We start from the raw sequence: 25,856 nt of genomic DNA, 5'->3' as shown, positions 1-25,856 counted from the left end.
CTCCCGAAAACCAATCAGCTGAGCTGGTGCAACGAATGGTGGGTTTGTCTGTGGCCAAATGAGGCCAAAACGGAGCGTAGTTTTAGCAGCTAGATTTGGGAAAATCCTATTCTCAGAACGTTCTGTTTTCTAGTGCGTTTTCATTTCGCACAACGCACAGGGTGTCTCCAGATGGAGAGAAAGGTTAGTTATGCAAATGGTAATATGCTCTCACTACTTGCGTATGCTTTTATCACATGCAACGCTGTTTGCAATGTAGCTGCGCTGCGTACTGCGATTCCTCCATATTATCAGGCAGCTGTACGCAGTGTAGCGTACACTGTTCCAAGCATAACAAAGGAACCGCTGCAAATGTTCTTTTAGATAAGTTTATCAACAGTACAACACTAACATATGACATTGCATTTCTGTCATGCATTTGACTGTCTCATAACTCATATTCTAGTGCTGCTGAAATTTTCCAATTGTGTTCCGCATTGACTAGCTTATGCTGGGTACTCCTTAATGTATTACATGAATTATTCATACAAATCCATGCTGTATGCTCGCTACAATGATTCCCTTTTGCTACTACATCCCAGACGAGCGACATGACTCAACGTCGTTATCATGGAACAATTCTTCAGAATACTCGCCCCGCTTGACCACCCTGTTTCCCCGTAATACTGTTGAGTGAGGGAAACGCGATCGCGATCTTCCCAAAAAAAAACCCCAATGCTGGCACCAATGCTTTCAGGTCGCGGCACGTTTGTTGCCCAACTTGCCCAACTAACGACGATCGTAATCACTTCTCGCGACCGCATCGGCTCATGGGCAAATGTGTTCCAACGCACCGATTGCAGCAATAAGCACGCGACTTGTTCTGCGCGACCACCACCACCACCCATCGTGTCTCGGCGCTTTTTCTCAGCCCGATATGATGTGTTCAGCAGAGTGCAGGACGATGCTTTTGGTGACACACCGACCACGGCACAGTTATGTTACTCTAAACCGCCGTACCACCATAGGACGACGGACCTTCTCCTCAGCCACCTGTACCTGTCACGCTGGAATCTTTCAACAAGAACTAAACCCGGCAAACGATGAACAACGACCCACGGAAACATATCACCGGCAACAACAAGCGGCTGCCGCACGGTGACACGGCAGGAAATTAGTACACAATTTATCACCTCGCCGATCACTCGGCGCGTCTACCAGCGGCCACCGCGGCACGGCACCGGGGCTTGTGATGATCTGATGCTTGACAAATAAAGTCTCGCCGAGAGGGTGATGGTTGTGGGCCGTGTTCCGTTTCGTTTGGTGTGTCTTGTGACGGACAAACACACGTGTATGTTCACCTGCACGACGACTACGACGACGATGACAACGGTGGAGGCAACCACCGGTGGTGCATCGCATCTCATCGATACACGCTCGCTAACGAGTCTCACCTGCCGCCATCACGGCCACCACCGTCATCATCGATGCACACACTGCACCTGTGCCTTACCTCACCGATTTGGTATGGCACCACAGCACAACCAAACACCGTCCCCGGCCATACCCTTAGCATCGCTTGGCAAGTTTAATTGATTAAAGCACACGACACGGATCGAATCGTGAGCACCGGACCGTAAGACCCACCCCTACCGACCGGTGTGCAGTATGGTACTGTGCTTCTTACAGCCCCCGTCGGTGATTCAATTAGCGGTGACTCAATTTAACGCTCACTCACACGCGTTGTCACACAGCTTCGCGGGCTACGTGGTGCAGGTGAGATGAATCACATTAAAGTATGCTGCGCGCCAGAGATACTACAAAACTTGCTTTATCAGCAGTGCGCATTTCACTGTTTGGAAAATACACAAAACATTTTGAAAAAATTTTCTCCACAAGCCACGTGCTGCAGCACCAGCACCACTAACAACAAAGTGACACAACGTGTAACCTTGAACTGAACCACGACGCGCACTCCTCCTCAGAGAGTACCTTCGGTAGTAAACAGTCAAATTCGGCGCTCGTTTGCCTTGCCATTGTTTTCCGCGGTCATGTAGCAGCGCCTCGGCGTGCAATATGCTGTACAACACACAGGCACCGTGGCCGGCCCCGCGATAAAACAAAAACAATCCCACAACGATACGGCTAGAAGGCCAGCGACGCGCTATGCCGATGCCACTACGCGAACGAAACAATTAGCGACCGCGGCGCGCGCGCGTCACCTTCAGAATCAAGACGCCAAGCGAGACACCGCTGGCGTTAAGAAATTGCACTGATAACAGCCACTACTGCCGGGTGTGTACGCGTTCGAGTTTAAGTGGCTTCGCTAGGTAAACAATCGATCGTACGCATGTACGCGATCACACGCAATATATACCGTGCACAGTACTACCGTGAGCGAGATCGAGCGCGCGCACTTTTCCGCCAAACGGCTAGCGGAAGCTAACACGTGTTGGGGTACCCGGTTTGGAATCGACGACGACGACGACAACGACGACACCGGGCTAGTGTAAGACGCTGGTGGTTCGCCACGATCTCCGGCGAATCGACAACGACTGACTCTACTGCACGGTTGGAGCAAACCGGGCGAGCGCGTGGTGTGCGACCGACCACTGGGTGGCTGGCTAGTTCGCGAAACCGAAGTGTCTCCGCCATATGGAGGAGCGCGATCGTCGTGTACCAGTCCACTCTCTTCCCTTCCAACCCCTTCTGTTCAAACAGATTTATCAACCAGAAATGCGAAAGCGAGAGAGGGAGAGAGATAAGCCGCTCTCGCATAGAGCGAGTGAGCGCGCCGGCGCATTTTTACCAACGGAACACACACAGCACGCACGCAACGACCAACGGTTGAACGCGAGACCCGGAGGGAGTGTGGGACACGGCCACATGATCCTCGGTGTGGTGCGTGTGTTGGCGTGGGGGTCCGCGAGAGGTGGCATCTCTTTGGAGCGCGATTACAGCACGCCGGTGGCCCCATCGTTCGGGGACAACGACAACGAAACTCGACCGAACGCTGCTCGCTCATCGTCGTGCTTAGATTGCTGATATCAAAACGATATCGTTCGGGGCTGTGCGAAGGCCATGTGGAGCAGCAGAGCAGCAGCACAGCGACTGCTAAGAGGGAGTGAGAAGGGGGAGATGATAAAACAGCTGACAAATCCGCGCAAAACGCTCATATTTCGAGGTTTATGATGACACTCCCAACAGCAGCAAGAAAGAGGGGGCAGGGAAGCTTGGCGAGAAGGAATCCAAATTAAGGACAGGAAGAGCCGTTATCTTTGCTACTCATACGGCACTTTATCAATTATCCGTATGAAGACGTTATAAGCGGCTAGTACCGCGCCATCGGTGGTACCTACCCCTTATCACTGCATACCAGTGTCAACATAAAGTGCAGCGTTTGATAATGCTTCCTTCCCTGGAGTACTTCTGCTTCCTGATAACTGTTCAAATGGAATGCAGCAAAGCGCACGGTGGTATGCAAAACCGATAAACCAACAAACCGCTGCTTGTCGTAAGCGAACGTGGAGTATTAATGTGTTTCTTGTGGTGGAGCAGCTGGCTTATCAATGCCCAAGAATCACTAGTACAGCTGGTTGGCAAAACGGGCTTTATCGTCGTCGCCAAACATGACCACCAAGTAGCAATAGAAGTACAGCATCGCTTCCCTTCGTTCGTTGCGCTGCGATACGAACTCGGCTACGGCCCCGGCAGCCGACCAGCCACATGGTATGGCAGGCATTCTCGGGACTCGTGGTCGTTCGCTCGCTCGCACGCTCGCTGCATTCGTGTTTCGTTCGTTTTCCAGCTGGCGGTGGCGGTTTTCCCAACATCTGCTGGCCATAGCTGGCCAAAGAGAGGCCGAGGAATTCCTCGGCTCGGCTAGTAGAGCGTAAACAAGCGTCCGGAGACCGGTGACTAGCCGTGGCTAATTGTTGTGAACGTGCGCCTCAACACCACTGGTCTATGCCTGGTCTGGGCCTCGGTGCGGTCCCCGGTGTCACGTGCAGCAGCCATTGATCATTGCATTAAACCCCGCAGCAATCACCACCAATCCTCCGGCGGACTGATCACGTTGGAATGGCTTATTAAATCAATTAACCGACCCTGTCGAAAGGTATCGATTTTATGAGTTTTTGTCATTCTCTGATCACGTACAACATGCTGTCCAGTGGTGGGCTTGGAACGGGCAGCACCTTACAGCATCACCAGAGTGTCACTTGCGAGGTTCAAACTACTCGGCAGGTCGACCGTCCTTGCGATCACCATCTATGGCGGCACTTACTGTCTGGCGGCGGAATAGATGGCCGTTCGACCACTTGCCTCACCTGGGCGAACGTTACACCGATTGGTTAACCTAGAGAACAGCCTTAAGGGGGGGATGCTAGTATAGTGTCTTGCGCTGCCCACACCCCACCACTGCGATTGGCGCTGGTTGGTGGCTTTGCGGTACCAAACATGGCTACCATCATCCAAACGTACACCCTTTAGAAATGCTGTCGCGAAGCTTCATTAGAATTAGAAACATATTTAGTGCGTCTACCTTCGCTGCGCCACTTGATCCACATTTTGTCATGCAGCACCCACCGATCGAAAACCAATTGCTAGCGCCACGCGGCCATGAACGAGCCCCCCATGAGGCTGACTCATGATTTTATGGCCATGGGGCTGGTCGAGCCTACCACCAGCAGGAGTCGAGCTTTTACCGACACGGTGACACTGTTTGCAGATGTCGCTCATCAGTCGCCTTCGAACGACATCATTATCATCGTGCAGGACTCATCAAACCTGGTGCCAGGACACCTGGAGCGACATGGGCCACACCTCGATGCCAAATATTTGCCTCCGTTGCTCCGTTCTTTTCATCGCGGGCGCGTGAACGCAAACAGGATGAAGGTAATTACGATCGGGTTACGGGGCCTTTTTTATTGGGTGGACGATGATACTTCCCGGGTTGCCAGCTGATGAATCCTGCTGCTGCTGCTGCTGCTGCTGCCGGTAAAGCCGGTCCACCGGTGCGCTGCTGTTACCGTGTCACGCGGCCAAATCGAGCAACTGGTTGCTAGGGAACCACTTTCTGAGGACCAAATCATCCAATAAACTTACCTACGAAAGAAAAGAACAGAGAAAAGAAAACAAACGTTAAATTGCTAGCCAGTAAAACAAGATTAGGTTGTATCGAGATCGGAACGTTCGAAACAATATATAGGGGTTTAATGGTAGCTGGCGAATAAGTGTTATACATCACTAAACGATCGATTCAAGATACCATGAAATGAACGGCAATAGTGCTTTTTACTTGTCGCAGTGGCCTTCCTAAAAATAACTGGCGTAGGCTGCTATTCTACGTACTTTTATGTTGTTGAATTATTTCGTGAATTTCATTGAAAATACTATTCCATTCAACAACAACAAAAAAACTCTACTTTCGAAAAATTGTTATGATAGCAGTTTAGAAGGATCTTTGGCATTTCCATCTTGCTACTAGTATATATACCTCCAGTCTATATGCACATTCAAAAAAATAAAACAAATCGAAACGCCCGAATATTCGCCATACAATTGAAACGCTACTTAAACTTGTGTAACATTCCATCTGATAGCCTTTAGGTAGTAGGTAGGCCTCTATCGCTGGACGACGTTTTCTCGTGTCCTTTGCAGAATATCGAATCGCCTCTAGCCGATATGTCTCTTTAACAAACAACTAAATGAAAATAAGTTTGTTTCGCTTAGGGGATCATTTATTACACTATCTGATCACTTCTGATTCTAATAGTTTTGTACATATAGCTTATAAGAATGTTGCATTTAACACAGCTGGATACACATTTATTGAAAACGTTATATCAGTAACTTATTATAGTCGGAATTCTTGCCCTCAGTGTTCAAACAATGTAGCTGCCTAGTCAAAAGAGGTTTTCTATAATAAATAACCGTACTTAGGTAATCGTTTGATCTTTATTTCTGCCTTGCAATTAATCACCTAGTTAACAATCTAACAACTCATTAACTAATTGTACTCCCCAACCTCTCCCGACCCTAGGAGCAAACTTGAAAGTAGTTCCGTACCGTGAAATGGAAAGTGAGTGTTAACAAGCGTATCCTTATGACTTTTCCTCCTCGGGGAAGGCAAAACTTTTCACACACGTTTCATTGCGTGACGCACCACACTCCAACACGGAATGTCCTAACAGGCAATTAGCACGATTGAATAGCCGATCGAGTTTATTTCGAGTTTTCCACGACAAACGGACACACCCTCGCCTACAACAGTGCGTCCGACATGTTTACCCTTTTCGATTAATCGCTTCGCTAAACTTATTCCTTGATGCCACAGACACTCCACGGCCCCCACCGACCAACGACGAGGAGGATGAGTTTTCATTTAGTGGCATTTCCGGTGGGACCACACTCACACCGGGTGACGAACTGACATTTAAAGGGCGGATGAGGCCCGGTCTGGATCATCCATCATAGCCGCTACAACGGTGCTCATCGCACTAGTTCGATCCATGTCCTAGTTGTGTCCACCATAAAGTGGCAAATAGCCACCGGAGTATCTTTTCTCCTGGAGTCCTGCTGGCCTGCATGCCGCCGCATGGTTGTACAATGAAATCGTGCTTTATTCGATGGCGATTGTAGAAAAATCAGCCACCGTCAGCAAGAACGATAGCTCGATAACGTGCGCAGTGACCGTGACAAGGCTAAAGAAAGCTCATCAAATCTAACCACCATCATTCGCATCAACAGCATGAGTCAACGCAAGGTTCAAGGTACAGGAATGGAGTGTAAAGATAGAACATCACCACCCCACCATAACGCTAATGGATGAGTTTTGATGGGTTGAAACTGGGTGTAAACTTCCTACCGCCAGCACATTCTCTCTCGTTCTCCTCCATTTTACACAGGAGAACGCTTTCAAGGATCGATTGGAAGGATCCCTCCATGCACTCCACCGAGAAGGAAGTGTCCCCTTCTCGCGGTGCTCCGTTACTTGTCCTGCGCTACCGAACGCCCAATGCTTTTGCATTTTGCCCCAGTAAAAGTAGAACTTTCCCCTAGACCGGAATATTGCCCCTTCGGCAACATAAGCGTAATCGTTAGTGGGGATATACTTTACTTCCGCACTTCTTTATCGACCTTTGTTCCGATCGTAAACTTTATGAGCTTTGCTTCCCCACATACAAGGCTTTTGGGGCGTGCGTGGCAAGCCCGTGACAAGGAACCCTCCCTCCTCATGGTCACCACCCGACGGTGTCGTGGATGCGTTCGTATGGCATCACGTTACAATAGACTACACTGTTGTGTTTGCTTGCTAGTGCTTGCACCCCTAATCCCATGGCTGCCGGGCACGCAGGCAGACATGTAGACAGGCGGACAGAAAAACCGAAATGGCCCCTGTTCCTTCCTAACGACACAATCGACACATTGTGACGCATCAAAAAGCAAACGCCCACCATCGGGCTGGCTCGACATTTTACTGCCTGCGGATTCCAGGCCAATCCCAGGGAGATACCCAAAGCATAAGACGCACGGTACGGTAAAATGAGAATAAGGGTAAAGGCATATCGAGGTACGGAATGCATCTCTGGGGGTTTGACACAGTCTTCGCTAGAGGGACAACCCCTCAGAATGCAGACGAATGGCCTTACTACCCCCCGGGAACCTTGGACGACGAGCAAATCGTATCAACTACCCCAGCGCATAACGGTTATGATCTTATGGTATGACCACACGTGTTACGTGTTACGTTTGTCATCGGAAGCTGGCTGACTGACGGTAGGTAGAGGGGTCCAACCACTTCTCCTTATCGTCACCATCGTCGTCTGGCGAACACGACACAGCTCTGATTGACCGTTGATGGCGCAGGGAGCGGAGGGCGGAACTGATTAGTGATGTGCTTGATGAGCCGTAACGATGGACTTCCCCGTCAGCAGATCGGTCGCAAATTAGGCGGCTGCCTAATGGGCGATGGACTTTGGCCCTCATTACCGACACTCACGCGACGAGGCTTCGGAGGAAGATAAGAAAATACATTCCATAAACACATCCAAGCACACGCAGTACGTTGTTGTGAAACGATTTTATTTAAAATTTTGATTCTTAAAGTGTGGCAGCCACAACGTAGGCTTAGCTTCTGTCGTTCTGTGGACGGTGTTCTGTGGTCGACGGTTGCTGTGACTGAAAACGGTTTACTGTTTATCATAAGAATCGTTGAATCAGTCTTTCTTTTGGGACTCTCGCGGGTACCCAGGGATAGGGAGGGTATCCGGAATGATCGACAAAGTTTCGTTTTAACATTATTGCTGATACCATGCTTGATCTCTTCTCTTACATTCTAATTCCGGTATAAATTCTTGTGTCTTATGCGCTACAAATGGTGCCACGATGTGCAAGGTGTGGCTCTGCTGACTGAATGATTATGCTTGGCTTTGGTGACTTCTGTAACGAAGTGATAACGCGCGATGCAACGTTGTTTGCCCTTCGTCTTATCGGTTACTGGCGCTTACGATACATGACACCGCGCGGAGGTTTCGCTTACTTGCTGAGTCTTCGGCCGCAGGACACTGGTGACCCGGGTGGCGATAGTTCGGGCATCGGTGTTGGCGGTGCGACGCGGTTCTTCCGCCGAATTGCCAAGTGTCGCTCGCGGGAGGGAAATTTCGGTGTCTTCCGGACCACGACCGGCTGCACCTCGACCGTGGCACGATTGTAGACCTGCTGCTGCTGCTGTCCACCTCCTCCGTTTGCTTGCGGCTGTAGCAGGCCGTTGTCCGGGGCTGCATCCACTGCTGGGAGGGCTGCCGGTGGCTCCGTGGAATCGGAAAACCTCCGTCGAATGTTCCGCAGGAAGCTATTTCCACGGGCAAGATCCGCTGCCGAAGGCGAGGAGTTCGTTTCACTTGGTAGACGCATGATTGTTTTCTCTGGCAAACGAAGCACAAACGGCACTTGGGAAACGGGAACGCTAACAAAGTACGGGGTGGAGTTCGGTGTCGTCGGCGATAAGAACGGCGGCGGCAGCTCGTCCAAGAAATGCAGTTGAACGCCAAGGACGGGTGGATCACAAATAAAAATGTCGTTGACGGTGGAAGAAGAAGAAATGTGCCTCTTGCCTACTTTGTTTTGTTTTCGGTTTCTGTTTGCCCGCAACAAGCACCACTTCACTCACACACACGAACGCACTCCGCACGCACACTCTCGCATCGCACACTGGGCGCGTCGTGTTGTTGCGATTAAATCGCACTAAACGCGAACGCAACGCAGCACCGTAGGATTGATTTTGCGTCGTTTAATCTCCTTTACTAACTTCTTTTGCATTGAAAGGAGCATCACCGAACTGCAATAATCGACCGGACCACTGAGCACCGGATCGTTGTAAGATTTCAATCATAAAAATCACGCCGTACACTCCCAGTGTGATTTACACACATGACACGCGCGATGTTACGCACACCAATGAATCAACAAGGCCAAAAAAAAAATTAAAGAAAACGAGCCTCCTGGAAGAATGGAAGGCACGTCCGGAGGCCGATATTATGAAACGTTTGTCTTCTCGATCATCTGGGATTCATGGGAACGATCGGGGATCACTTTCAGAGATGACTATGTACGCTGCATTTACAAAACGAGCGATCCGTGCTGATGCGCCACGAATGCGATCGGGGCATGTGGCTCCGGGGCCACTTCAGAAAACGATTAACACAACATAGTAACCACATTTGAAAACACACTCTTCTGCATTCTAATTGCTACACCAAACAAGTTAACTAAAATCACGGCGAGCGTACGAACGCAACGAAAACTACAAGGAGCCACTCGCGGGACTTGAAGCCGACGAAATCGGAAGACACGGTCGAAGCGGACAAACGAACAGAGGACTACTAATTTGTGCGACTGAGTTACGTGTTGTCTGCCGGCAAAGGGGTTACGATGATCGCTTCGCGTCTCTACTTCCACCCCACCACGCCGACAACAGCCGTGTCTTGCCACGGAATGTACGAAAAAACGTGCGAAGACATGTGCCTGTCGCTGCTGCACGCGGTACAAGAAGATGGGGGGCTTTTCGCATGTCGTCAAAAGTACACATTTGTACGACCAATCAAGGGAAGGGGCGGAGGGGCGCGGTGCAGCTTGATCCCTATTAGCGTATTGATTGCGACTGGCGTACGATCGTGGTCGAGTAATCATTCTCTGGCTTCGAAACGTTCTAGTAAGTGGGGCAATATGTGTTTCTTTGTAGAACTGAGATCAATTTTGATTTTATTAAACAGTCTGTAGATTGTTTACAGTTTTAATCCTATCGTGAACAATTGCCGACACGCATTCTGATCGTACGAAGGCCAACTTGAAGAAATGCGAACACAAAGCAACGAAAACAAAATTGTCGCTATCGACGGGGTGGGCAGGCGGGTGGGCGGTGTTCGTGTCCGCGAGCTCTACGGATGCATTCGTGGCTGCGAGTAACGAAGGCAACCCATTCCCTCTGCCCAGACTCATTGATTTAATATTTATTTTTTTATTTAAATTGTTGACGCCGCGAAAAATGAGATTCAACTTATATGACGCTTATTCATCTCCAATTTGAACCAACTAGGGCAGTTCAATTTACTTGTTCACAAAATCGATGCATTTGATTAAAGTGATCTACATTTTTATTTCGAATGGAAAACAAGTTTCAAACTGAGAAGGTAACTTTTTAGCCGTGGCCACACGGGGCGAAAACTCTAGCGCAAACGAAAAAATTAATGCCAAAACGGTTTCGCTTAACCCTTACACGCTGTCAAACTTTTATACGTCCGCGGACTTTTTCGCTGAACCCTTGACGCTATCGAACACTTTATTTACGAAAATGTAGGTTCTTTTCGTATTGTTTTTGCATTTTTAATATAAATATAACAGCAACAGCAACAAAATCGTTAAAAACTGCAAAATTTATTCGGAAATCAACTTCAGCAGCCAAAACACAGATGTAAATAATACGTTTGACATTTCGGCATAAATTTTCGGGGTTTTACGCCTGCCACACGAAGCGAAAACATTTTGGCATTAATGTGCAAATTTGCGCGCAAATTTTCGCTCCGTGTGGCAGCATCTTTTCATTTCCAATTAGATCTAAATTTTGCCAATTAACCTACACTGCCTTTCTATGAAACCGTATTGATCTTTCCCTCCTAGTGTTTCTCGGAATTTTCGATACCTAATTGCGGCGAAAGCAACATGCACCCCTCGGTGGCGTCATTTGCTGCTTTGTTTTCGGCTTTAATTTAATTCCCCAATTCTTTGCTGGCTCAATTCAGAGCTGCTGCGCTGAGCTCTGTGAAGGTCAGTTGATCGAGTTCTTTGTTCCCTTCTCTTTTGTTCGTCGTTCGTTGTTCTCAATTTCGTTTCTTAAACCCGCGGCTAGGAATGGAAGTCGTAGGTCAGCACCACAGGTGTGAAGAAAAGAGTTCAATGATGGATTTCCAAGGAACCAATATTTCGAGCATAACTAAACATTAGTTTAATGTTGCTGAAATGTTGCGATACATTTTCTTTGATTTTCTATTTCGACATCGATATAATTCGGATCCAGTTCGCTTCGGTTACAAGCAGAAGGTGATCCGATTGGAGGATCAGGTATAAAATCTTACGTCATTGTTGGTTATGGAATGAAGGCGAAGGCCTGGTCATCTGCTCAACGTATACGGAAAACCGGCAAATTCCCGGCACCAGTTGAGTTTCAACATTTACAACACTATTACTATTATTCGTACCGACCATATGAAATCGTCTACCACACAAACTTTGCGATAATGCTCTTATCAGTGGTACTTTCAAATCAGTAATCGCGTATTAGTTACAAGCAGTATCGCAGTAGGGTCGATTTCACAAGTCTCGCAGTTTGCTATAGTGACTAGTGATCTTTCAATACAAATATTTCTTTGATCATGGACAGTCAAAAGAATTAAAAAACGCAAAATTACAACACCAAAAAATCCATATTTTATTGTTCCTTTACCTAGATGATATTTCGCCATGAAACGCACGAAAAGCGAAAAAATATCGGTAGAAAATGGTGGATATGTTCTTTACGCATTGCATTTTAGTTCGCCCAAAGGAAGGGTAAAATTCTGACGCTACATGGTAACAACGCAAATTACGGTTTGTGCTGATTTCAAGAGATGAGCCGAGATGATTTCGACGTTCGACAACGCGGATGTATGCATGCACAATCGACATCCGATGATCTGATGATGTGGAGTTCCGGGTCCGGTAGCAAGATGGATGATACTTTTAACGCGACGATCTCATTATATCCGGTGGTCTGTGAAAACGACACGCAAATCCAGTCACTGAGCCGTGAAATATCCAATCACACACGCGATCGCGATCACACGACGATCTTACCACTTTTTAGCCATTTGTTACGGCTTAAACTATTGCGGTCGGTAGCGGCTGTCCGGATGATGAACTGCGGCTCTGCAAACCGAAGCAATATGGCCTTCCTGACGACAAATGTAACACCGATTGAATCGATGGTGACAATGTGCGGCGATATGTCCCGAGTGTCCGCAAACCACACACTCCGGAGTTGGATTTGGCGGTTGCCTTACGGCGGGTGCTGCAGAGTTATTTTGGCTCCGGTTCCGGTTCTGGTTCCGGTTCTGGTTGCGGTTCTGCTGACGGCGGCGCTGATTATCGGCTTCACACGAAGATGTTCCTCCCATGGCTTCAACTTTGAAAATAAAAAAGTTGGTCCGCCTCCGCGCAGAGTTGGCCTAGTACGCCTTTCCCGAGAAACCAAATTGAGAACTTTCGAAAAAAAAAAATCTTGTACAAAGCCGAACATCACAAAAAAGCTCTGATGTTCGACTTTGTACTACCCCGCAAACCATGGATACCATGATTTCGTATGCTCACTGTAGGAGTGAGCGCGACGTCCGATGAAACAGCGCTATACGAAAGCGCCATTTGCAGATTTGTGTGTGAGCGCGAATGAGATGGCTGATGAGACGGCAATACTTTCGGCCGCGTTCATCGGCTCCATGATGATTGCGCTTGAAAGTGCCAGAACTTAGTTCGAATCTGGATGCGACACCCTGATTTGACTTACCTTTTTTGGCACAATTACCACGATTTCCGACAATAAAAGCGCATCAAATGGTCGTACGATAATGGTAGACCTTGTTGCGAATTAATTTGATCTGCTTTTCGGTCAACTTTAGCCGTTTAATCTATTGCACCGCGGCTGTTCGCATTCAAAGAAACAGCCGGCAGAACATGTATTTCGATGTTTCTAGCCCAAATTCTTCGCCAAAAAAGTTTGGATGATGTACATGTACAAATGATAAACATTTTGCCTCATTATCCAAGTGCATTTACTTGCATTTATACCACAAAACAACGAGGAACAGAGCTGTTTTTCTTAACATAAAAAGGATGGGAATGGTGATCCGTTTCTTCGCACCGTTTTCCACGGCTGTACCGAGGCAGATGATGCCATGAAGTGCACAGATTACGTTACGAAAACGGCGATAGAAAAGATTCCCCACGGAAGCGCTAGACAGTGCTTAAAACGAAGCGCGATCTCAGCCCACGGCAGCAAGGAAGGGCGATCGCGTCCCTTGCGTGGACGAGAGATGGGAAAGGGGCGAAGATCTCTTCGCAACATTTGAACGGGTTAAAGTGCTGCGGGAAAATGTCTTGCTTGTGCAGTTGCCCAATCAGAAGAGAACAACAAAACAGTAGCAGAATAATCGGCAACAGCATCCGGTGCCAAGCACGAAACGCAGAATGCAGAACAAAGGACAACAATCAGCGCAGGATGTACGAACAATGGGGGGAGGAGGGGTTTGTAGCGAGGAGAGCGTGTGCACCAAGGTGTTTACTACGCGTTGGTGATAGCCACCGAAAAGGGCGTTGTCGATGCAGCTAACAGCAGAAGAAAACGATCGCGAATTGGTGTTGTTTTGGCGCAATTTGATAGACGGAAAACATGCTCAAGAATGGCTGAGTTTTGTGCTCAAAATGGCATCTTTTTATGTTGCCTATTCCTGGGAAAACCAACTATAAGTTGTTGCTATATCCTACGTTAGCTCGTCTATCTTTGCTGCGCAAGAAAGATGCATACGAAGTGCATCCATCCAGACGCACATTGCGTATAGCGATTGGCCAAAAGGTGCGTTGATTTGTCACCACCGTTTTATGGTGCAATTGATCTGCACAATGTTCCTGTTGTGCGTGATGATCGTGTGCGCGGTTTCCAATACGCACATGATGCGTGACACCATTTTTTTGTTGAACATAATGTTTGTTTTTCAGTAAAATCAATGTGAATCATGATGATCATTCGAAGGCATGTTTGTGACATTGTGAACAATTCAAAATGTATGAACTTTTTGTCACAACGCACGGTCTCGATTTCACGTATTGATGTAGCGTTTATGAACAGGTGATCATCAGCAAAGTAGTTAGTTCTGTGTGTTGCGTGTTAGAAATTCCCATCCCCAATCCTATCATCTCCTTAACATCATTCCACTTCATAGACATTCATTCATCAACATTCATACACAACGCAGACAAACATACCGACATTTCTCGACCACGACCTACCCGAGAAACCAAATTGAGTGATTTGAAAAAAAAAAGTTAATACCATTTCGAACGTCACAGAAAAGCTCTGATGTTCGATAACACGCTATTTTGGCAGGTGAATAAACACTGATGAGAGCTCCATATAACACTATCTTTTTGAACCCATGAATATAAACGTAAACGGATGAACCCTGAGAACTTTTAAGGCGTGGCCAAAAATTTTCTTGAAAAACGAAAAAGAAATGGCGAACGCCGCCATTTCTGATTGACGATCTTCTGTCCGTCTCATTCCCTCCCCGTTCTAACTTGCTCTCTCGTCATCGTCGTAGGTCGTGGTCGTGGTCGAGATTTGTCGGTATGTTTGTCTGCGTTGTGTATGAATGTTGATGAATGAATGTCTATGAAGTGGAATGATGTTAAGGAGATGATAGGATTGGGGATGGGAATTTCTAACACGCAACACACTGAACTAACTACTTTGCTGATGATCACCTGTTCATAAACGCTACATCAATACGTGAAATCGAGACCGTGCATTGTGACAAAAAGTTCATACATTTTGAATTGTTCACAATGTCACAAACATGCCTTCGAATGATCATCATGATTCACATTGATTTTACTGAAAAACAAACATTATGTTCAACAAAAAAATGGTGTCACGCATCATGTGTGTATTGGAAACCGCGCACACGATCATCACGCACAACAGGAACATTGTGCAGATCAATTGCACCATAAAACGGTGATGACAAATCAACGCAACTTTTGGCCAATCGCTATGCGCAATGTGCGTCTGGATTGATGCACTTCGTATGCATCTTTCTTGCGCAGCAAAGATAGACGAGCTAACGTAGGATATAGCAACAACTTATATTTGGTTTTCCCAGGAATATGCAACATAAAAAGATGCCGTTTTGAGCACAAAACTCAGCCATTCTTGAGCATGTTTTCCGTCTATCAAAATGCAGCAACACATGACAGATTCGCGATCGTTTTCTTCTGCTGTTAGCTGCATCGACAACGCCCTTTTCGGTGGCTATCACCAACGCGTAGTAAACACCTTGGTGCACACGCTCTCCTCGCTACAAACCCCTCCTCCCCCCCATTGTTCGTACATCCTGCGCTGATTGTTGTCCTTTGTTCTGCATTCTGCGTTTCGTGCTTGGCACCGGATGCTGTTGCCGATTGTTCTGCTGCTGTTTTGTTGTTCTCTTCTGATTGGGCAACTGCACAAGCATGCAAAAACATCCATTGGTTTTAGCCATTTTCCCGCTCCAATCTTAACCCTTTCAAATGTTGTGAAGATGGACATCTTCGCCCCTTTCCCATCTCTCGTCCACGCAAGAAACGCGCGCGTCTTTTCTTGCTGTCGTGGGCGGAGATCGCGCTGCGTTTTCATCACTGCCTAGCTCTTCTAGGGCGGATCTTTTCTAACGCCGTTTTCATATCCTGGCCGGTGCATCGATGATGATCTGCTTCGTTACAGTCGTGGCAAACAGTGCGAAGAAACGGATCATCATTCCCGTCTCTTTTATGTTAAGAAAAACAGCTCTGTTCCTCGCCGTTTTGTGCCAAATTGTGGCAGGTAAATGTACTCGGATAATCAGGAAAAATGTTGTAGATTTGTACATGTACATCATGCAATCCTTTTTGACGAAGGAATGGGTCTAGAAACATGGAAAAATGCAAGTTCTTGCGGCTGTTTCATTGAATGCGAACAGCTGCGGTGCAATAGATAAAACGGCTAAAGTTGACTGAAAAGCAGATCAAATTCATTCGCGACAAGGTCTACCATTATCGTACGACCATTTGATGCGCTTTTATTGTCGGAAATCGCGGTAATTGTGCCAAAAAAGGTAAATCAAATCACGGTGTCGCATCCAGATTCGAACAAAGTTCGGCGCGTTTCAAGCGGAATCATGATGGCGCCGATGAACGCGGCCGAAAGTATTGCCGTCTCATCAGCCATCTCGTTCGCGCTCACACACAAATCTGCAAATGGCGCTTTCGTATAGCGCTGTTTCATCGGACGTCGCGTTCACTCCTACAGTGAGCATACGAAAACATGGATTCCATGGTTTGTGGGGTACGACGATGACGACAGAGCGAGCTAGCTAGAACGGGGAGGGAATGAGACAGACAGAAGATCGTCGATCCGAAATGGCGGCGATCGCCATTTCTTTTTCGTTTTTGAAGAAAATTTTTGGCCACGCCTTTTAAAAGCTCTCCAAAAGTTCATCCGTTTACGTTTATATTCATGGGTCAACTTGTACAAAGCCGAACTCTCACTACTACGAAGCCACATGTCAAACTAGTACAAAGTCGAACATCAGAGCTTTTTTGTGATGTTTGGCTTTGTACAAGATTTTTTTTTTTCAAAAGCTCTCAATTTGGTTTCTCGGGTGCTTTCTTCGCGAGTACTTATGGCGTTGGATTGCTTTTACTCCATTTTTGCCTTGCCGTACAGCCACAAGAACGAACCACGCAGATTCTCGACAAAGTTCTCGTTGTTAGATAACAGTGCAGCAGTCTCAGAATTATCAGCATTATTACCGTCATCTTGAACCGGCACGATGGGAAGTTGTTGTTCAGTGGAGTCTGATGACGAGCAGCCGGCGTGGGATCCTCAGCCCACCAGCCATCGACTGCCAACAGTAACCGTCACCAGATCGTCAGCCTGCACCGGCGGCAGCCGCCCAACGTTATCGCAAAATGTGCACCTTTCGCATAATCGGGCGAATCCATCGGTCGCTAGAACCCGCACCGTCAACAAGCCACGCACAGTAACTTGCACGGGTTGCGCCAAAGAGCATCATGTGAACTTCGTTTGCAAGTACACCACTCGAAAGTGCTTCAATTGCCGTGATGTCGGCCACATCGGAAGGATCTGCCCCCAAAGAGCCAGAGGCCGATTCCAGAAGAAGAAGCAGCAGCAGCAGACTGTTTCTGCATTCCGGCAACCGTTACGGGGTGGACATCAGAACCCGGTACGAGTGGGATCATCCAGTCACGTGAAGAAACGCAACGGATTGGTGAGAGTGACTGTGATCAATAAATATTGAACGCGGGAAACCAGAACGATGGAACCATTTCGCCCGAGATGATGTTAGATCGACAGTATCAGCTAAACAGAAAGACTCACGTACCTCCAAGCATGTGGCCGAAATCCTGGACAAAGTTCCGGGCAGTTATCGCATTCTGCACCATCGAATACCTCGCTGATAACGACGCCCTGAAAGCATAAAATATGATAACCGTGTGAGAATTAATGTACTACAGTTCCGCAGGTGATTCCTGTTGAGAATTTAGATTTATGTTGCGCTTATGCTCCAATAGCGTAGGAAAAGGTTTTTTTTTGTCATGACGTGAAAGGCCACTCTAAGCAGCATTATTATAATAGGCCCACGAAGTATTTGTAGTTCCTCTGACAATGTGAACCGAGCGAGTGGAAGAATATAAGGATTGAGCCAGAAATAAACAACCTACGTTCTGATTTATATAAATCGTTTCCGTGTTCAATATCTCTCGGCTATTGCTACAACTAAAAATGGTAACATGATTGATCAAACAAAGTTTACAGCGGTCTGGTAAGATAAGTAGCGTTTCATTTTCGGATTCCCAATCTAGTCATCCAAGCGTTGCTGCTGGAATATTAAACCGCGTACACCTTTCACGACTTGCGGGTACTGACAACGTTTTATTCTGATATTAATAACAGCCTTGGGTGTTAAAATAAAGTCACATCTCTTTTTTTACTTCCATTAGGGAACAAGCACAACTGCCGCTTTAAATTGCCACAAAGAAACTCTGCTGGACGGAAACATCTGAGGCGCTGTCGTCCATTTTCTTGAACGAGCGCTGAAACTGTTGGAACCGGTTGCGACGCTGCTGCATATCCGTCCCAAACGTGTACTTCGGCAGATCGGAAGCTGCTGAATCCTTGGCCGGCACGTCAGCAATACCAGCACCACTGGAGGGCCGCTCTTCATTCGGCAAGGGACTGGCAATGCCAATCGGTCTAGTCATCTGCGCCTGCTGCTGCTGCTGCTGCTCGTATTCGTCCTTCAATGCTCGGTATGTATCCGTTCGGAATCGGGGTGTTGTAGGATCCTCACTAGTGCCAGCATTCCGTGCGATAACAAACGTTGAGTATAGTTGATCCCGTCCTCGTGGTTCCTCCTGAGCATAGCTGGTTGGTTGAAGCCGTCCCGTCGGTCGCTGCGTGGTCACTGCGTACCGTTCCGGTGACGATCGACTTGTGACGGGCAGCGTCAAAGGAGGCGGTGGTTGCTGCCGCTTGGTTACCACACTGTACCCCATCTCGATCTCCTTCTGGCGGCTCTTGAGGAAGCTACTTTCGGTTGGACGATCGATGGACAACGGTACCACTACCGTTGAGTTTCCACCGTACTGTTGCGGTGGTGAAGGCGTCCTAAGGTGGCGGGCCCGCTCTTCCAGTGGAGCCAGGGCGAAGCTACTGGCCGAGGATGAACGACGATCTTGCGTGATCGAGTATCGTTTCGTGGGCGATTGACTACGTTCGGGGGCGGCATTGGGCCGTCTTAGCTGGACCATGCCGCTGGTCGTGCTGTGGCCGCTTATGATGGAATCGCGCGATCCTTGGCGTGATCGGCGCATCGCTTCCACCTTCGCCCGGAACCGTTCCTCCTCGTCCAGCTTACAGTTGATGCCGACATCACGAAACCGGGGCCCACTGTCGGTGCTGCCGGCCGAGGACGAGTTCTTTCGCGCCGTCGTCGAACCACCCGTCGATTGTTTGCGGTTACGATCGTTCGAACCATGCTTGTTGAATAGCGTCCGTTCGAAGCGCTTGATGAAGCTCTCCACCTTCTGGACCGGCTTCGAAGTGGTGCTGTTGCGTGATTTCTTCCGATAGGTCCGCGTATCCACCACCGTTGGCAGCTTCTCGTTCGAACCGAGTTCGATATTCTTCGCGTACAGTGGTTCAAACACGTCCAGTGCTATAAAAGATAGAAGATATATGGTATTAGCCAACATTCGCGAACTACCTGGCTGGCCAATTACTTACGCTCACGGTGAGTGAAGGTGCTGGAGTAAACCGTCGGTACCGGATCATCGATCGTGAACGTATCGCTCCGACTAATCGTAGTGCTACCGTATCGGATACCTTCTGATCCTTCCGGCCCCGGAACGTGATCGTTATGCTTCGTGGTGAAAGTGTTTGTGCGCAGAATGCTGGCCGGCTTTTTCACCTCCTGCCCAGGTTTATCCAGATAGACCACTATCGGAGCGGGATTCTCCTTACCATAACGGCTATCGTTGGTGGTGTTACGATTGGCGGTCGTGCTACCGCCATTACCATTTCGATTTGTCATCCCGTTGCTACTTCTTCGAGCGGTGGTGGTGGTACCTCCAACTCGATCATCACTATCGATTTGCGATTTACGTCCTTGAGATGAGCTCTTTCGTCCATTAACAGCACCTCCACCACCAGCACTCTTTCCTGTGTCCGCTGGTGGTGCTGTGCTAAGAATAAGGTTCGAACGGAATGTACGTAGAAAGGACATGATGCTTGGACTAGATCTTTGAACGTTAAACCGAGAAGCACTGGAATTGAGATCACTTTCACTGCTCACTGTTCACACGACACGCGTTGTTCATCCTCCGTTCGTTCGTGGTTAGTGACTGCTGTTGGCTGCTGCTCGACCCGTTTTTGCTCAAATCCATACGGCACACACCATCCAGAGCGACAGAATGTAGAACAATGGTGTTCTCTATAGAACCGGAGCAAGCACTATCATTTACAATTCTAATTCGATATACGTCATTTTAGGAGCATCGTACTTGGGGCCACACCGTGTTGCGCATGGTAACTCAATACAGCGATCTCACACGAGGGAAGCTGCTACCACCTGAAACGTAGCACGTGTGACTATTGACGGCTTTGAGGCAGCACGAACACTATAAGGTCACTGAAGGCTAGAAGGTTCCAAAAGTACTTGCTGCCCCCTAAACGACTTCCAACCGCACTATTGCTGTTTTGCACAGACACAGACCAGGCCAAGATGTCTTAACTGGATCACACCATTCGAGGGAATCACGATCGTGCCAGTACTTGCAGTCAACGCGAAAGCGTTTTAAAACCTGTTCTGCGGTCCGCTCGAAATGTGTGTATTTCGGTACTAAATTTCTGTGGTCCCCTAGTGGCTAGTGTGTACCGGTGACCGGCGGTTTCGCGAACTGGTTTGATGCTGATTCCGAGATGCCATGAAGATGCCGTAGCTGGTACGGTGTGGTGCTTGTTGAGGGCCAGCTAACGGGTTTGCGAAACGTACTCTTATGATGCTACCTGGCCACCTCAGACAGTCTGTACAACACGCTGCGCCGATGAAGATGCCGATGATGATGCCGATGATGATGATACCACTACGTTTACTATACACTTGACACCGATGCCCTTCGCGAGAGATTTCCGGAACTTCCGGTCAAACGTTTCGGTCCCGTGAAAGCGTTTGCGTCTCCACCAGGCAGGGAAAACGAAGAAGAAGCTGCAACCGTTGTCCTGTGGTCTGTGTGGTGCTGCTACTGCTGCTGCTCACGCGGTAACGCTCTGCCTTGCCTGCGATCGTTCGAGATGCAAACTAGCGACTGGCGTTTCTGCGGCGCAGCCGGAATCGGCCGACCTGGCAGAGGCGTTGGGTGTTGCGTTGTTGCTCCGCTGATCGCATCTCGTGTCGACCCGACCGGTCGACCGGTTCCCCACCCTGCGCGCCCACAGCCACTAGACCTCCAAACGATCGCTATTGCCATCCTACGCACCGGTTTTGCTCCCCTGTTTTTCGCTCTCTCTCTCTCTACTCCTCTTTCGTCATCGCGGATTATGAGGCTATCGAAAACAAAATCCACAATTTTAGCGTGCGCGAAACGAGCAACGACAAACGGGGGGGGGGGGGGGGGGGGGGGGGGTGATCGCGAGTGGTGGTGCCGGTCGAGAGCGGTTAGTAGCCGAGTCATCACCACTATGGGATGGAAGCAACGAGCAGGTTGGCAGAATTTGCAGAAAAGGGAACTAATTACTTCCCCTAGCAATCAATGTTAATGACCGGCTATAATGAATTGTACAGATACCTTTCCAAAATGTCAACGTGGCCACCATACTTTGCATAAGGCTTTGGCTCTGGTACCAGTAAAGCGGCGTGATCGTTGAATTGATATCTGATCGAATGGATTCGGTTTCGCAGCATTTCTGACCATCACCATTGTGCTTGTAGCATCCATTGTGTACCTGCCGCGGGAACCAGGAAACCGCGACCGATCTGAACGGGTCTGGACGACCTGGAGAACACCCGGGGCAACACCATGTAAAGGAACGAATTTGGGCGCTTCGCTTGCTCATGGCACCACATTTGGAAGTAGCACAGTCACTCAAGGCACCGTGTTGTAGCGGATCCTCTGCCTACCGAACTGGACCCCGAACCCCCTTCATGCTCCATCGCATCGCGGGACACTTTTGCCACGCAAACGGGCGTAGGATGGCGCCGGCGAATCGCGTTGGCTGTATTGTGCGAGAGCTTAGCTCAGGTCAGGCGAGCTTTCACGTGGATTGTGTGTGCGCGCTCGCTAGAAGGCGAGACCTTTTTGGGGAGGGACCTTCTAGGGAAACCCACCATCACCTGTAGCACACCTTCACCACCACTGCGCACTGCTTTGGCTGGTGGGTGGGTGGCGGAGGTTCAATGTAGATCGATGATCTCATCAGACGGCACTACCGGTGACCGACCAACGACACTGTGATCAATCGCCTTCCGGGAACCCGGATGAGAACCGCTGATGCCCCTTAGCCTGCTGATCGATGTCTGGTTCGGTTCTGCAAAGTCTCCAAAAGGTGCCCCGATTTTATCCAGCTTTCCTCCCATCCCATTATTCCCTCCACAGATAGTTCAATAGTCGTTTGCTTTGCTTTCGTTCCAGATTGTGGACCGTGCAGAATCGGGCGGAAATCATGCTGACAAGGCTGGATCCCGGAACTCGCTTCTCGGTTGTTTGGACCTAGTTTCATGGTGGTGTAGTGCCTGGTGCCAAAACCAACAACACCAACAACAAAAACAGTATGCAGATGTGAGTGCCCCTGCTGTCCTCCCCCTCATACGCAGGATGGCATAAAAACGGGTGAAACGATTCGTAGCGCCTGTTTATTGATGTTCCGTATATTTACAGGAGAGGGCACTCAGCGGCTGCCATCGGTCGTGGCATTGACGCTCTGCATAAACATATTTATGTCCGCTCGCACCAGAGGTCACCCTCGGAAACAGGTATTCGATGTTGTTTCAGGCGCAACAACAACAACAGGTACAACTGAACAATGTGTTGTGTTTCAGGCTTCGTTCTGTTCAGCACAGCGCAGGCTTAAGCCGGTGACGTGTCCTGTTCTCCAAGGATTTCACCAGGTAATAAGCCGCTTAGCAATGGACGATATCAATAACACCGCGAAAGTTATGGCGCGATGAAGTTTAAGAGTAATGGTCTACACAATAATTAATAATCTCGCCACGAAGCCGCGGCCGGATCCTGATGAATTCATGCTACGTTTTTACACACCACTACGAGCATTGCGAAATGAGCGTACTTGCTGTGGCAGGTTTGTGCACGTTGGGCGAAACAAAAACGGGGACATCCAAGTGTCGGTACAGACAGCGCAAGGTTCGCGCAGAGATACCAAACAACATTGAAGATAGAGAAGATGGAGCTGGAATGATCTTCGCTCTACCTTCACGCGCTAACCGGTTTCGGAAGGTGCCCCCCGGTGAGAGACCGTTTGGTGGTGTTTGGCTCTAATGCTCATGTGTACGGTCTTTAAGACCTTCACCAGGGCCATACTATGCAGGCCTAGCTTATACAAGAACCAGGTCGTTGCTTCATTAATTACCTTGGAGGCTATCGGAGGAGACCAGAGAGAGAGATACAGAGAGAGAGAGATGTGGTCCGAAACGTGGTGACAAATTAGAAAGAAAAAGCAAGAAACTTCTCCAAGTTTCTGCGATGGAGCGTTAGCATTTACCGGTAGCGCACGGTATGACGAAGGCGATAGGTCTCTCGCAAAACCGTGCGCCACCTTCAGAGTTCGCCTTCAGCATCATCATCATCGCCATCCCCTGCTCTCGACCAAAGGGGGATTTCCGGTCCCACACTTACTGGCCAGCGGTGTGCTTGGAACGTGAGGTGCTTTAAAATGGTTTAGCCTTGCGGAGGCGTCCGGCGTATTAATAGATGTCGAATGAAGGAGCAGTGTGATGACGATGACGTGAGCCTGCCTGCATCTCACGTTGTCCTTCTCCCGGTGGGGGGATCTTTGGAACTTTCATCCAAACGACTGTTTGTACGAAACGATTTTGATACGATCATAGACCCAGTTTCAGAAAACCCCACAAGAAGGAAACTTCTTGATAGAATGCATATCGACTTAAGACTTACGAAGGGGCTCGTTGCAGGCCCTCTTATCATGGTGCAACGCCACGTGTTCCATCCCAGGCGCCTCGTGCAAATGGCCTTCGCGAGTGTGTCAATTTCACAGACGCGCACCACTCGTCTTATAGCTCGTTCGACTTCCTCCCTACATTCGGCTGTCCACGAGATGCCGAGCACTGCACATCGAATGCAATGGCACCCCGGATTTGCATTATTTCGCTACGGTGTTGCAGTGTCCATTCTGTTCACCAAGCATTGGTTATTGGAACAGTAAAAAAAAAAACGAAAACCAGTTGCGATTGTGGAATTTCCTGTGAAGATCATGGAACGCACAAGAAGATGCGCCGTTTGCGCCGAACCGCCAGATGTTGAGGTAGAAGAGTTGGATAAACAAACAGTAACCAGACAACGGCGGCTTGGTGCTGTATTTTCACAAACTTTCACAAACTGTTCACAATGTTTGTAAAGATGACAGGAAATGGTTCGAAATTGCTTTTCCTTGAAACATACTGCAGCCATGTGGAAGCGTGTGTCCTTCGGTAAGCCTTCCACTCTTCCAGCTCTACCTGCTGCAAAGAGAAACATGTAAGCGATCCTAGAAGATCATAAAACCCAGTAACGTAAGTACTCTGGCCGGTCCCTAGGGGCAGACTCACTCCATCCCAACCAGTCATGTCGCATGTGGTGTGGCATCATATTGTAGAATTTTGAAGGATATTGAAGTATAAAGTTTCACTTTTTAGCACCAAACAGCGTGTGAGGCCTGAAGGGACGTGCGATCGCATACGCCAGGAATGCTTCTCTTCTGCTGAGCTGTTGCTGCAGCGGCATCTGCATCTGTTTCCCATAACGATCCGATCGCCTGCGGTGCAACCGCAGCGCGCACCGTGTGGTAGAAGCGCCGGTCACTATTATCTTGTTCCCTCTTGCAACGGCCGAAGGAAGGGGGATGGGAAGAGGGAGCGTTGCCGAACGAGGTGTATGAGAGGGTAATTTTTGGTTTTATTTTTGTTTTAATTCCATCTCGATCCACCCCTCACACCGCAGCTTCAGCCGTGCCGTGCGTGCATACGATTGCCGGAAATGGCGGGGAAACCACGAGCATCCCAAGGCGTCGACATGATCACTCCTCACCTTACCGCGCTTCATTGCGACGCCTTCTCCCTCTCCCCCTTTCTCTTCATCTTTCTCTGCGGCTACGCTTCACGTGGAAGATCGTACCCGGGGGTGAGATCATTCCGTAAGTGGTCCCTCCTCAATTATCACTTGGCTCGATTCTCCCTTACCTTCCCCGTCCGTCCGCCCCGGGAGATGTTGTTTTGTCTTGCATTTTCTCAGCTTTCTCGTCATCCTCGCGGGCTCGTGAGCCGAGAAGCGGGCGCCGCACCCACAGACAAATCAACCGGAGCCGATGCCAGCGTCGGTACCGGAAGCGGAAATGAAGCATTAATTTGAAAATTGTACCCTCAGTCGGGTAGATACGGCGGTGGAGGGGAGTCGGCTTAAAGAAGGTAACCGGAGCCGTCGTAGCCGTAACCCTGTTTTCGGTGATTGTTTTTGCTATGTGCGCTACATTCTTCCCATCTTCAGCGCATTGTGTGCAGTTACCAGCATCATATACCGTCTGGGGTACCCATCGCAAAGTAGTTCTGCCCTAAAACAACTCAAACGCGATCCCAGGGCAATCGGTGGATGCTGCTGCTGTTGCTGCATGATGAGGGTGGTGCCAAAGGGTTGCACAAGCACACCAGCATGAGCTGAATAAATAATTATGCAAAACGCCAGCCACACGCCAAATGCGCCGTCGCACACACAATGTTGCGTTGGTCGAGCCGCCAGCCGACTCAACA

At 48.8% G+C, this 25,856-nt stretch overlaps 2 protein-coding genes across 5 annotated transcripts in view; both read right to left on the bottom strand.

The window, feature by feature from the left end:
- LOC125957196 (four and a half LIM domains protein 2) overlaps nucleotides 1-25,856 on the bottom strand; it is an 88,759-nt gene that overhangs the window by 57,142 nt on the left and 5,761 nt on the right. The window contains exon 2 of one of the 4 annotated variants that reach the window (XM_049689716.1): nucleotides 17,706-17,791. In XM_049689716.1, coding sequence (XP_049545673.1) covers nucleotides 17,706-17,791 — 86 coding nt within the window. Of the gene's footprint in view, nucleotides 1-2,356; nucleotides 2,513-8,521; nucleotides 9,468-17,705; nucleotides 17,792-25,856 lie in introns of those variants that run through there. The other 3 variants (XM_049689715.1, XM_049689717.1, XM_049689718.1) reach the window with 3 other exon arrangements.
- On the bottom strand, nucleotides 18,245-20,954 carry LOC125957217 (uncharacterized). The gene is made up of 2 exons (XM_049689766.1): nucleotides 19,610-20,954; nucleotides 18,245-19,541 (listed from the first exon to the last, which is right to left on the bottom strand). Exons 1-2 carry the CDS (start codon nucleotides 20,106-20,108, stop codon nucleotides 18,346-18,348), a joined length of 1,695 nt encoding a protein of 564 aa, XP_049545723.1. The 5' UTR covers nucleotides 20,109-20,954; the 3' UTR covers nucleotides 18,245-18,345.

The sequence above is a fragment of the Anopheles darlingi genome, chromosome 3 (assembly GCF_943734745.1).
Source record: "Anopheles darlingi chromosome 3, idAnoDarlMG_H_01, whole genome shotgun sequence".
NCBI classification, from domain to species: Eukaryota; Metazoa; Arthropoda; class Insecta; order Diptera; family Culicidae; genus Anopheles; species Anopheles darlingi.
Note: the sequence above shows the minus strand (reverse complement) of the source record. Positions and strands in the feature narration are given on the sequence as shown.